The following is a 13,236-nucleotide window of genomic DNA, read 5'->3' as shown; positions in this document are numbered from 1 at the left end:
AGCTCCCTTGCGAAGGGGTAATGTACCACTATTGCTATTTTACAGTGGGAGAACTGAGCACATAGACCAAAATTTGCCAACTAATTAGGGGCCACTAATTTTGGTTTTCTCGGTGACTGGGCACTTGACTGAAGACACCTAGGGGCTGATTTTTCAAAGTACTTAGCATTTTTATATCACTGTATACAATCACAGTATTGTACAAACATTAATTAATCCTAATAATCCCCTAGGTTGAGGAGGAATACATTTTCTTGTCCTCATTTTACAGATGGCCACACTAAGAAAGAAGGCTGAAGTGATTTGAACAGCAGAGCCAGAATAAGAACTCATGATGTCCTGATTCTCAAGCTCAAGCTTATTCCTTCAGACCACACTGTCTTTGTCAGAAGTACTAACCATCCACAGCTTCTACTGACTTCGGTTGTAGCTATGAGTGCACGGTCCTGCTGCAAATCAGACCATTGGTGTCTCCATTTGGGCACTCAAAATAAGGAACACAACTAATGGCCACTTGTGGCAATTTTGGCTTTAGTTACTTGCTCAGTATCACATAGGAACACTGTAGCAGAGCATGAGATAGAAATGAATTCCTCAGTGTGACATTTATCTGCCTTAACCACAAGACAATCGTTTATCTGCCCACATTCTACAGCAAGAGGTCCTGCAGACAAGAGCCTCATTCCTTACACAACTGATTCATTCCCTGAGCACCATCCACCCTCAGCCCTGTAAAAAGTAGGAATCCTATGTAAATGTTAGCATGTGATTACATAATTAAAGACTGTGTCATAATGTAAACACACTAGAAGAGAAAATTAAGGTTGCATTGACTTAATTGTATCATTTCCTACATTTTTTGCTCCATGTGTATGGAAAATACAGGACATATCAGATGTGACTTATCTTCATGCTTAGCCATTGCACTCAGAACTTCTTTGAAAGGAAGCATCTATCAAAAACATTTAGAATCCATCATACTGTACTTACTGTGAATTTTTCCAATCCTGTTGCTCCTGCATTTCCAACAAATATACCAGAGTTGGATCCAAACTGCAAGGCCTGAGATGACCTCTGAAACTGAACTCTGTTATATTCTTCACAGTCCATGAACAGAACAGTGTCATTTCCCTGAACAGTCACTGTAAACCGATTCCATTTATTAGTCATCACTGGAACTTTAAATGAAGCAGCCTCTCGGGAGATGTAGGAACCAGGCTCTGTGTAGTACATGATTATTCTCTGGGTGCCATCATCAACTGGTGATAGTCTCATTCCCAAGTATATAGTTTTCTGAAAGGCATCTGTTATTGCAAATAGTACACCTCCATCATCGCTGTTCGGTTTTACTGTAACTACGATAGCAAAATCATTATAGAAGGTTAGTGGTATTAAAGTGCTTGTCAAACGGCCGATGTTAGCATCTGGTCCAAAACTGTAAGCTGGAAACCCTCCATAGCCAGTGATAAAGGAGACAGAAAGAGGGAGTGGAACTCCTATCAGCTCTGTCAGATCAAGATGACCCTTTGATCCTCGTTCTGTAGAATGAGACAAAAATATGTTATTTACTCCAGGTGTCTATGTTTTATTTAACATTATGAAGTTTACATGAAGTTACACTACTGCTAATGCGCTAATATTTGAAACTCCTATTCAGCAAGGTGCTTGAGCACATGAGAAATCTCATTGACTGCCGGTACTACTCACATGTTTAAAGTTAGGCACACGCTCCTACAAAAATGTTCTCCTTTAGCCCTTCATAAACCACGAGTTACATGCACTTGCAGAGAGGAGATGAGAGAACGGAGAATTTATTCCTTTGTTTTCTCAAATAAACAAAGATATTGTAACATAGCCATGATGAAGGGACGAAGCAACAACCTGGCACAAACAATGCAGTGGAGTTTTACAAATGCAGGATAAGGTTACAAGTTGAGCTGAGAGAATATTTTCTATGAAACTTTTTTGTAATGGAAAATGCAGACTTGGCAACACCAAAATGTTTTGTGACTTCATGCCAGTTTTACCAGATTGTTTTGGATGAAAAGCAACCTGGGGAAAAAATAACCAAACCCTGGGATGTTTTATTTTGACATTTTTTAAATGAAACATTTCAATTTTTTTTGGTTCAAAATTATATTTTGTTTCAAAGCTTCCTTTTTAAAAAAAAAATCAAAACCATTTAAGAATGCTCCCAATCAAAGCCAAAACTTTTTAGTTTTGGTTCAACCAAAATGTTTCATTCAGCTTAAATTGAAATTGTTTTTTACTCAATTCACAAAAAATTTTGAAAAATTTTGTTGTTAGTTTGACTCTAAACATATTTTTTTCAGACTAGCCCAAAAAATCTGTTATTTGCACAGCTCTAATTGTGAGCAAGATACCTTGGAGGATTTGCTCTAAAAGTAGGGTTGCCAGGCATCCACTTTTTGACTGGAATGCCCGGTCCAAAAGGGTTCCTGGAGGCTCCGGTTAGTACTGCTGACCAGGCTGTTAAAAGTCCAGTCAGCAGCGCAGTAGGGCTAAGGCAGGCTCCCTGCCTGTCCTGGCTTGATGCTGCCCCACCCTGAGCACCAGTTCTGCAGTTCCCATTGGCTGGAACCAGGCCAGAGCCCCCTCCTGCATCCCAAATCCCTCCTCCCTGGCCCTGCACCAGAGCTTGCACCCCCAGCCTGAGCTTTCCCTCCCTCCCTCACCCTAACCCCCCTCTCAGCTGGAGTCTCTTCCCACTCTGAACCCCTTGGCCCCAGCCCCCAGCCTGCAGCCCCCTCCTGGACCCCAAACCCCTAATCCCCAATCCCCTCCCCAGAGCCCGCCTCCCCAGCCAGAGCTCTCACCCCTCCCAGCCCAGTGAAAGTGAGCGAGTGACCGACAGTACAGAAAAGGTGAACGACATGGGGAGGAGGATGGAGTGAGCTAGGGACGGGGCAGGGGCAGGGCCTATGGGTGGGGCAGGGGTGTTCAGTTTTCTGCAATCAGAAAGTTGGCAATCCTAAAACTTTGTTCAAACACATATTACAAGGATTTCAGTTTCCATTTTACACCACTTTTGTCAATTCAAGGAATGTTTTTTCCCATGGTTTCTTAATACAAAAAACATTCTTCAGTAGTTAAATCTCAGTTTGAAATCAGGGAATTTCCATTCCATAACATACCCAGAAGTAACGGTCCCTGAAAATATGCCCTGGAAGAAAACCCCTCCTTTGTAGTCAGTTTAACTCTGAGGATCTGAGTATGACCAGCACTGAGCATCTAATCTTATTTTTATTCATATTTTCCAGATTACTAGTAAGGTAGATTCTACCAATACTTCCAAGAACAGAGACTTCCAAATGCCAATCATCTTCTGAGAAATAAAACACTAAAATCATTATAGAATTTTTAATAACCAGGAATGTCTGGTTAATTCCACATGTGGCTTAATTAGAATCTAAGTCTTGGTTATCCGTTGTATGTATTTGTACATAGCAAATAAGATCATACACTCCTCCTCTTTCACCTCCATAGCAGCCTCTTATCCTGAAAAATGTAAGATATCATTGTAGCTAGAACTCTCCATACCTTTGATTAACACTTATCAGAATCCCCTCCAGAATTTTTAAACTTCATAGAAGTAGGAGAGACAAAAGACTTGTGCATGAATGTTTCTTAATAATATCCATGCACAATATTAAAATATTTTCTCTTGTCTTGAATGTAACACTCCAATTAATAAATCCTCAGATAGTGTTGTCTTTCTAAAACTGTACATGAAAAATGTGTCCCTATCTCTGTTACGACTAACTTGACTCCTTAAATTACTTTAATGATCAAGTATCTACTGGCATACTCTATATTCCCATTCTTTGTCAAACAATGTATATTATTTTACAATTTTTAGATCCTAAAATGAATCTTCATTTTATATTTGCTAATGTGACAGCCAGGATAATGTGTGTCTCAAACCAAGTGGCTGAGTGCACTCCACCTACATAGCTGCAAGCTGCTCACAAAGCGTGAATCTGTAATAACCCAGGAGCTGCAGCAGGTGGTAACAGAGGTAGAGTTCACTTAAATTGGTAGTATTGACCAAGTCTATGTTGGTATAACTATGTCACATAACTGAGCAACATAATTATACCAACCTAACCCCCACCGTAGACAGTGCTATGTCGACAGGAGGGCTTCTCTCATTGACATAAGTACTGCTGATCAGGGAGGTGCAGTACCGACACCAATGGAAGAAGCTTTCCCATTGGCATAGGCAGCATCTTCACTAAGCACTACAGCGGTGCAGCTTCACCAGCGCAGCACTGCTGCTGCAGCACTGTAAGTGCAGACAAGCTCTTAGGGTCAGGGAACAGGAAAGGAACATAAGAACATAAGAACATAAGAAAGGCCGTACTGGGTCAGACCAAAGGTCCATCTAGCCCAGTATCCTGTCTACTGACAGTGGCCAATGCCAGGTGCCCCAGACAGAGTGAACCTAACAGGTAATGATCAAGTGATCTCTCTCCTGCCATCCATCTCCACCCTCTGACAAACAGAGTCTAGGGATACCATTCCTTACCCATCCTGGCTAATAGCCACTAATGGACTTAACCTCAATAGGATCCAGTTTCCTGTCAAACTAAAAGGGGAAGCAGTGATTCCTGTGTGTCTCTTTCTTTTTTCCTTCTTCACGGGGTAATAATAGTACCTTAATGTGGAAAGGCAGCGTGAAATGGTTAATCAGGCTTCTGTAGTTTAGATTAGTATTTGAACAGGACCATTTATAAGCAAAAAGGAATGATATGCTAAGTTGAAGCAGTAGATCTTACTTTCACTGAACATTTTGTATACTCAGAGGAATGAGCCGCATTTCTAAGACCATCTCCTCAACCTGTTTCTGAAGATGATCTACCTCTATTGTCACTTGAAGTAGCAATAGTATTTTCAATGACTCCCCACAGACAATCACTTCTGACTAAGTTCCTCCCACCTTGGGCCGGATCCTCAGACTACATGTGGGCATGGAGGACATAACAAACCAGCTGTGATGTTAGCAGACCAGGTGCCAGCTCATGACAGAGCCCTAGGCCAATTCACTTGTGTATTAGTATAGATTAAAGTGATTGTTATAAGTGTATTTGGTGTTTAAACGTCATGAAAACTAATGGGATGTTACTTGCATTTTCACTTATCTGTATCCCGTTATAATGTAGTAGCAAACATTTACATTGTAAATACTCTGTTATTAAATAACCCATCAAATGAGAAAGAAGCTTTGTGGAATCCAAATGAAGAACTTCAACAGAATTGCGCTAATTTCAAAGCAAATGGTCATTGTGCGTGATGATCAGAAGTCTAAGACTCAGAATGCATTCCTCACTCTCTGACATCAAAGGAAAAGCCCACATGGGTAGTGACTCTATCAGCTTGTTTTCGGTGAGAAGATAAAAGTATGGATTCAAGGAAAGATCGTGCATCTCTGGACTGTTTGGACTCTTAGAGGGAAGCATACCAGATGCAAAGCAGAGATCCCCAGAGACAATCTGGGTACCCTGAAATGACTTGGGAAAGTGGCAATTTATTACATCACTGCTGCCATTTGGAGTTACAAATTGTGACTCACCTGTGTACATATTTTACCTGTTTTAACCTCTCAATAACTCTCATTTCCTTTTATTAGCTAATAAACCTTTAGTTAGTTTACTAGAGAATTGGCTGCCAGCCTTGTCTTTGGTGCAAGATCCAGAGTACCAATTGATTTGAGGTAAGTGACTGGTCTCTTGAGACTGGAAGCAATCTAAATGTGATGTGATTTTTTTATGTAAGTGATCCTTTTATCACAAAGTCCAGTTTGCCTGGGTGGCAAGATAGACTGGAGAGTCTGAGGGGACTGTCTGTGACTCAACTGTAAGACTGATATAATGATCCAGGAGTTCACATTTGTGACTAGCTTGGTGAAATCTTATTAAAGAACATACCACCAATTTGAGGTGTCTGCCCTGTTTTCTGACAATCTGCCCTGAGGTGAGTACTCACAGTCATGAGCCACTCCAGACAGCGTGACACCAGCCAACACACAGAACAAGCATCATATCAGCCAGTCAAAGGCCAGGAGCCTCCTTGCCTCCAGGAGACAGGAGGGCCATTCTATCACAGTGTAGCCCTCCAAACCCGCCAAATTCCAAAACTTACTCTGGTGGCAACAACAGTTTACCAAATGAGAGAGGAGAAACTTTTGTGATGAGTCAGCAAGACCACTTTCTAGGAACCATCAATGCAATGGTTCTCAGAATGCCCCTTTTGTTTCATCATGCACACAGGTCTCCATGGTTCTTGGAGGACTTCTATCAGATGAAAAAAGAAGGATGGAAAGTATAGTATTGTTGGTGGAAAAGTAGGTCTGAGGCAGACAGACAACTACCAAAATCCTCTACAATCATCCCAGATTGCCTTCAGTCCACAACAGAACCTGAGCCCTAATCACTATAAGGAGCAAGCATCCTTTTCCAGTGGGAAGATCACCAGATCTGGGAAGTTTCTGGAATTTGTCACCATGCATAGGCCTAACAGTTTGACACCACACTCTCTCTGAATTTAGTCCATTTACATAACAGGAAACCCTGGAGGAGGATTCCTGATGTCAAATTTGTGTCCATTTATTCTTTTGTGTAGACTGTCCGGTTTGGCCAATGTACATGGCAGAGGGGCACTGCTGGCACATGATGGCATATATCACATTGGTAGATGTGCACATGAACAAGCCCCTGATGGCGTGGCTGATGTGATCAGGTCCTATGATGGTGTCACTTGAATAGACATGTGGTCAGAGTTGGCATCGGGCTTTGTTGCAAGGACAGGGTTAGTTTTTTTGTTCTGTGGTGTGTGGTTGCTGGTGAGTATTTGCTTCAGGTTGGGGGGCTGTCACCAGGGGCTCATTCATCTGCTTCTTGTCAAACTGTCTTAAATGGGCTATCTTGATTATCACTATAAAACTGTTTTTTTTCCCTCCTGCTGACAACAGTTCATCTTAATTAATTAGCCTCTTAGAGTTGGTTGAGCAACTCCTACCTTTTCATGTTCTCTGTACGTATATATATATCCTCACTATATGTTCCATTCTGTGCGTCCGATGAAGTGAGTTGTAGCCCACAAAAGCTTATGCTCAAATAAATGTGTTAGTCTCTAAGGTGCCACAAGTACTCCTGTTCTTTTTGCGGATACAGACTAACATGGCTGCTACTCTGAAACCTGATTTATTCTGGGAAACCTACATTTTAGTTTTGTGAGCATGGTATCAAATATCCTATAAACATCTTTATCCACTATGCCTCTATGAGGACTCACAGCATATTCTTTTAGATATACAGTATTTATCTTCTAATGTGAATACTTTTGAGAAAGCCTTTTTCTGCTGCTCAGTCACTCATATCCTAAATCAAGGTTTCTTCACATTTAATTTTTAATGGTTCTACAGTAAATTTTATGGCTTTATATGGCATGACAGGGAAGTAACACATACCCATTCTCTCTCTCCAGCTCTGGCTCAGCCTCATCTTGAATACTGTGTTTAGTTCTGGGTACCACATTACCAGATAAATATTAACATATTGGATGATGTACAGAGAAAAACAAAAAATAGTTAGGAATCACCTGATGTACAAGGAAAGATCTTAAGAATAGGGGGGGAAAAAGTCTTTACCACCACAAAAGAGGGTGTCACAACAAGTTTAAATTCTGCAGATAGAAATGAATACACATAAATGACATACTAAAACCCTTATCATTCAGCTCCAAGACATAACCCTACAACTTGAGCCAAAGAAGAGCTCTTTTAGTGCGTAGCGGTTGCAAGTGCCTTATCTGTTGGGTCAGGCACTGAAGGACATTATATTCAATCACAGTAATTGATTATTGGGTTTTGTTAACTGCTAATTAAGATATGTGGTGAGGAGAACTCAGAACATGACATGATGGTTGCCCATTAGCTGTTTTACAATTTTAAAATAAATTAAGGCTGCAAGCTACTAAAAATTAATCGCAAATTAATCATATTGTTAAACAACAATAGAATACCATGTATTTAAATATTTGTGTATGTTATCTACATTTTCAAATATATTGATTTCAGTTACAACACAGAATAAAAACTGTGCAGTGCTCACTTTATATTTACTTGTGATTACAAGTATTTGCACTGTAAAAAAGAAACAAAAGAAATAGTATTTTTTAATGCATTGCAGTACTTGTATTAGGTGAAATCTCTTTATCATGAAAGTTAAACTTAAAAATGTAGAATTATGTACAAAAAAAACTGCATTCAAAAACAAAACAGTGTAAAACTTTAGCGCCTACAAATCCACTCAGTGCTACTTCTTGTTCAGCCAATCTCTCAGACAAACAAGTTTGTTTACATTTGCAGGAGATAAAGCTGCCCACTTCTTCTTTACAATATCACCTGAAAGTGAAAACAGGTGATCACATGGCACTGTTTTAGCTGGCGTCACAAGATATTTATGTGCCAGATGCACTAAAGATTAATATGTTCCTTCATGCTTCAACCACCATTCCAGAATACGTGTCCATGCTGATAACGGATTCTGCTTGATAACAATTCAAAGCAGTGCAGACCAAAGCAAGTTCAGTTTCATCATCCAAGTCAGATACCACCAGCAGAAAGTTGCCTTTCCTCCCACCCCTCCAGTGGTCGTGGTTCAGGTTCTGTAGTTTACGCAGAAGAGTGTTGCTCTTTTAAGACTTCTGAAAGCATTCTCTACACCAGGGGTTCTCAAACTGGGGGTCGGGACCCCTCAGGGGGTCACAAGGTTATTACATGGGGGATCGTAAACTGTCAGCCTCCATCTCAAACCCCACTTCACCTTCAGCATTTATAATGGTGTTAAATATGTAAAGAAGTGTTTTTAATTTAAAAGGGGGGTCGCACACAGAGGCTTGCTATGTGAAAGGGGTCACTAGTACAAACATTTGAGAACCACTGCTCTACACCTAGTCCCTCTCAGATTTTGGAAGGCACTTCAGATTCTTAAACCTTAGGTCAAGTGCTGTAGCTATCTTTAGAAATCTCACTTTGGTACCGTCTTTGTGTTTTGTCAGATCTGCAGTGAAAATGTTCTTAAAACGAACATGAGCTGGGTCATCATCTGAGACTGCTATAACATGAAACATATGGCAGAACGCGGGTAAAACAGAACAGGAGGCATACAATTCTCCCCTAAGGAGTTCAGTCAAAAATTTAATTAATGTTTTATTTTTTTAATGAGCATCATCAGCATGGAAACATATCCTCTGGAATGGTGGCCAAAGCATGAAGGGGCATACGAATGTTTAACATATCTAACACCTAAATACCTTGCAATACTGGCTACAAAAGTGCCATGCGAATGCCTGTTCTCACTTTCAGGTGACATTGTAAATAAGAAGCAGGCAGTATTATCTCCCGTAAATGTAAACAAACTTGTTTCTCTTAGTGATTGGCTGAACAAGAAGTAGAACTGAGTGGACTTGTAGGCGCTAAAGTTTTACATTGTTTTGTTTTTTGAGTGAAGTTATTTAACAAAAAAAATCTACATTTCTAAGTTGCATTTACACAATAAAAAGATCGCACTACAGTACTTGTCTGAGGTGAACTGAAAAATACTATTTCTTTTGTTTGGCATTTTTACAATGCAAATATTTGTAATAAAAAATAATAATATAAAGTGAGTACTGCACACTTTGTATTCTGCATTGTAATTGAAATCAATACATTTGAAAGTGTAGAAAAACATCCAAAATATTTAATAAATTTCAATTGGTATCTATTATTTAGCAGTGCAATTAATCATAATGCATTTTTTTAACTGCGATTAATTTTTTTGAAAAAGCAGTAAAGAATCCTGTGGCACCTTATAGACTAACAGACGTTTTGGAGCATGAGCTTTCGTGGGTGAATACCCACTTCTTCAGATGCATGTGGTGGAAGTATCCAGGGGCAGGTATATATATGCTAGCAAGCAAGCTAGAGATAACGAGGTCAGTTCAATCAGGGAGGATGAGGCCCTGTTCTAGCAGTTGAGGTGTGAAAACCAAGAGAGGAGTCTATTGGTTACTGCAAGACAAACCCAAGAAAGAAACCAACAGGACTCCACTGGCCATCACATACAGCCCCCAGCTAAAACCCCTCCAACGCATCATCAAGGATCTACAACCCATCCTGGACAATGATCCAACACTTTCACAGGCCTTGGGTGGCAGGCCAGTCCTTGCCCACAGACAACCTGCCAACCTGAAACATATTCTCACCAGTAACTGCACACCGCACCATAATAACTCTAGCTCAGGAACCAATCCATTCAACAAACCTCGATGCCAACTCTGCCCACATATCTACACCAGCGACACCATCACAGGACCTAACCAGATCAGCCACTCCATCACTGGTTCATTCACCTGCACATCCACCAATGTAATATACGCCATCATATGCCAGCAATGCCCCTCTGCTATGTACATCGGCCAAACTGGACAGTCTCTACGGAAAAGGATAAATGGACACAAATCAGACATTAGGAATGGTAATATACAAAAACCTGTAGGAGAGCACTTCAACCTCCCTGGCCACACTATAGCAGACCTTAAGGTGGCCATCCTGCAGCAAAAAAACTTCAGGACCAGACTTCAAAGAGAAACTGCCGAGCTTCAGTTCATCTGCAAATTTGACACCATCAGCTCAGGATTGAACAAAGACTGTGAATGGCTTGCCAACTACAGAACCAGTTTCTCCTCTCTTGGTTTTCACACCTCAACTGCTAGAACAGGGCCTCATCCTCCCTGATTGAACTGACCTCATTATCTCTAGCTTGCTTGCTGGCATATATATACCTGCCCCTGGATATTTCCACCACATGCATCTGAAGAAGTGGGTATTCACCCACGAAAGCTCATGCTCCAAAACGTCTGTTAGTCTATAAGGTGCCACAGGATTCTTTGCTGCTTTTACAGATCCAGACTAACACGGCTACCCCTCTGATACTTAATTTTTTTGAGTTAATCACGTGAGTTAACTGTGATTAATCTACAGTCCTAAAATAAATATCCACGTGAAGTCAGTGCATTATAGTACAATTAGGACCAACTCTATATAACAGGCTCTGTAGCAGCAAAGCTCCTAGCTATGCCAGCATCCCTCACAGTATAGGTGCAGACTACAGCAATGAAAGGGGCTTTTCCTGTTGCTGTAGGAACTCAGCCTCCCTGAGTGACAGTAGCTATGCTGACAGACGTATTTTTTGTAGTCCTAGTTGCGTTTACACAAGGCATTAGGTCGGCATAGCTATGGCACTTGGGTGTGAAAAATCCACACTGCTGAGCGCCGTAGTTACGTCAACCCAACTTTTAAAGGCCTAAGACTAATGACATGAAATTAAAAAATTGATAAAATAAACTGAATCTCAGGAAAATCTTTTTAACAGGAAATTTATTAACCTATAGAATCATCTCTCAAGAGAGATGATGAAATCCTCACATCTTGAGAATTCAGAATTAAAACTGCACAAAACAATAGCAAATGCACTGTAGGGAATAATCCACGGAAGATGATTCATTTGATGACCCAACAGCCTTTTCAATCTCAAGGTTCTACGATTGTCTGAATCTTCCACTAGCACCTATTAATGTAATTTATTTATTTATAAATATTTTATACAGTGCTCATTGCTGTAGCAACAGCATGTTAACGTAACCATACCACCTACGTAGGCTGGATAAACCCTATCTTAATAGCTGTGCAAAAGCTACAGAGCTGTGCCTCACTGTGGCAGACAAGATTAAATTAAAAGCCTTAGTTAAAAGCTTCAGTTAAAAGCCTGGTGGAATAAATGCATCTTGCACTGCACACTGAAGCAGGCCTAGCAAATTGCTTTGGGTGAACAGCAGAGGAAATTTCACAGTAAGAGGCCTCGGCTGAAAGGATGCTAGTAACCTTTACCTATCGATTCATATATGTACATTTTCAAAAGGACATCTTGTCCTTCCCTGTCTGATTACTCACAATGCTATTTTTGTAATACATTTATTACATGTACTGCAGTCACTCTCTTTGTGCTCTATTCTGCCCTGGCATTCCCGATTGTGCTGGGTGCTTTACAAACACATGGAAAGACTCTCTGTGTGCCATGAAGATCTTACAATATAATTTAATCAAAACTAATTACCATTCTCTCTTCTTCAACTTTAGCTTCAACACGTATTCTCTATGAACTTAGTCTTCACCTGCTTTTCCAATTTTATAAAGACTTGGGGGTTTGCTCATATTATTTTTACTCTCTCTAATAAACCAGAATAGTTGATGTTGCCTCTTCTTGCTTTCCTGAAAACTGAATAACTCTGGTTTGGGAACCAAGCGGAACAAACCTGAATATTTCTAGATAAAACCTTTATAAGGTAAAGCTAACCTTAGAAGTAAACAAGCAGTAAATTAAGAGGAAGAATCCACCCATAAACCCTACTGTTAGTGGGAGAGGAAACAAAGGCCAGGAAATTTGGTGTTAAGGTTAACCTTACGGGAAACCAAAAAAATTAGAGAATATGGAAATTCACATGGACGGTAGGAAGCCAAACTACTTCTTAAGGTCCCAGGGAAGTGAGTGTCTGCCTCGGGAGGTAGCAGAAGAGGGGTCACATGGCCAGCAACAAGTTTATGAAGGATTTGGGGTGTGGCAAGGAAGAGTCCGTCCATCAATCAGACTAATCTAACTTCCCATTCTAAATAAAGGATCTGCCAAAAAGCATTAGAAATGTTTTCTAGACATAGTGACAACCCTGTTTTTAAAAAGAAGTCTTAATTTGCAAACAGCATGTCAGATGAATTCATTGACAGATCTCTCTAGGAATTATCTTACATTAAGAGATTGCCATGGGTGGCGTGTGAAACCCTCCCCTCCCTTTGGGGAGGCTAGCCTTCCAGCCATGCCCCTTCCTCCTGAGACCCCGCCCCCCCATCAGATCCCCAAGCTACCCTCCTTTCCAGCAGCTGGAGGAGCCCCGGCCCACCCACCCCAGTCATCCCGAACCACCGGGAAGGCCAGCCCAAGCTGCCCTGGCCACCCCAGCCCCTGGCCACCAGTGAGCCCAAGGCCCAAGCTCCAGGCCACTGGCCAGAGCTGAGCCCCTCCTGCTTCAGGGGAGAGGGGGAGCAAGGACGAGGCCCTGGGGCAGAGCATGGGAGGGGCCAAGGCTTGGGTTAGCTTAGCCTCCTCTGGCCTATAATAC

General features: G+C 41.1%; 1 protein-coding gene across 3 annotated transcripts in view; it reads right to left on the bottom strand.

The window, feature by feature from the left end:
* COL15A1 (collagen type XV alpha 1 chain) overlaps positions 1-13,236 on the bottom strand; it is a 265,933-nt gene that overhangs the window by 157,397 nt on the left and 95,300 nt on the right. For all 3 annotated transcript variants that reach the window (XM_030551564.1, XM_030551565.1, XM_030551563.1), the window contains exon 3: positions 991-1,538. In XM_030551564.1, coding sequence (XP_030407424.1) covers positions 991-1,538 — 548 coding nt within the window. The remainder of the gene's footprint in view (positions 1-990; positions 1,539-13,236) is intronic.

The sequence above is a fragment of the Gopherus evgoodei genome, chromosome 2 (genome assembly GCF_007399415.2).
Source record: "Gopherus evgoodei ecotype Sinaloan lineage chromosome 2, rGopEvg1_v1.p, whole genome shotgun sequence".
NCBI classification, from domain to species: Eukaryota; Metazoa; Chordata; order Testudines; family Testudinidae; genus Gopherus; species Gopherus evgoodei.
Note: the sequence above shows the minus strand (reverse complement) of the source record. Positions and strands in the feature narration are given on the sequence as shown.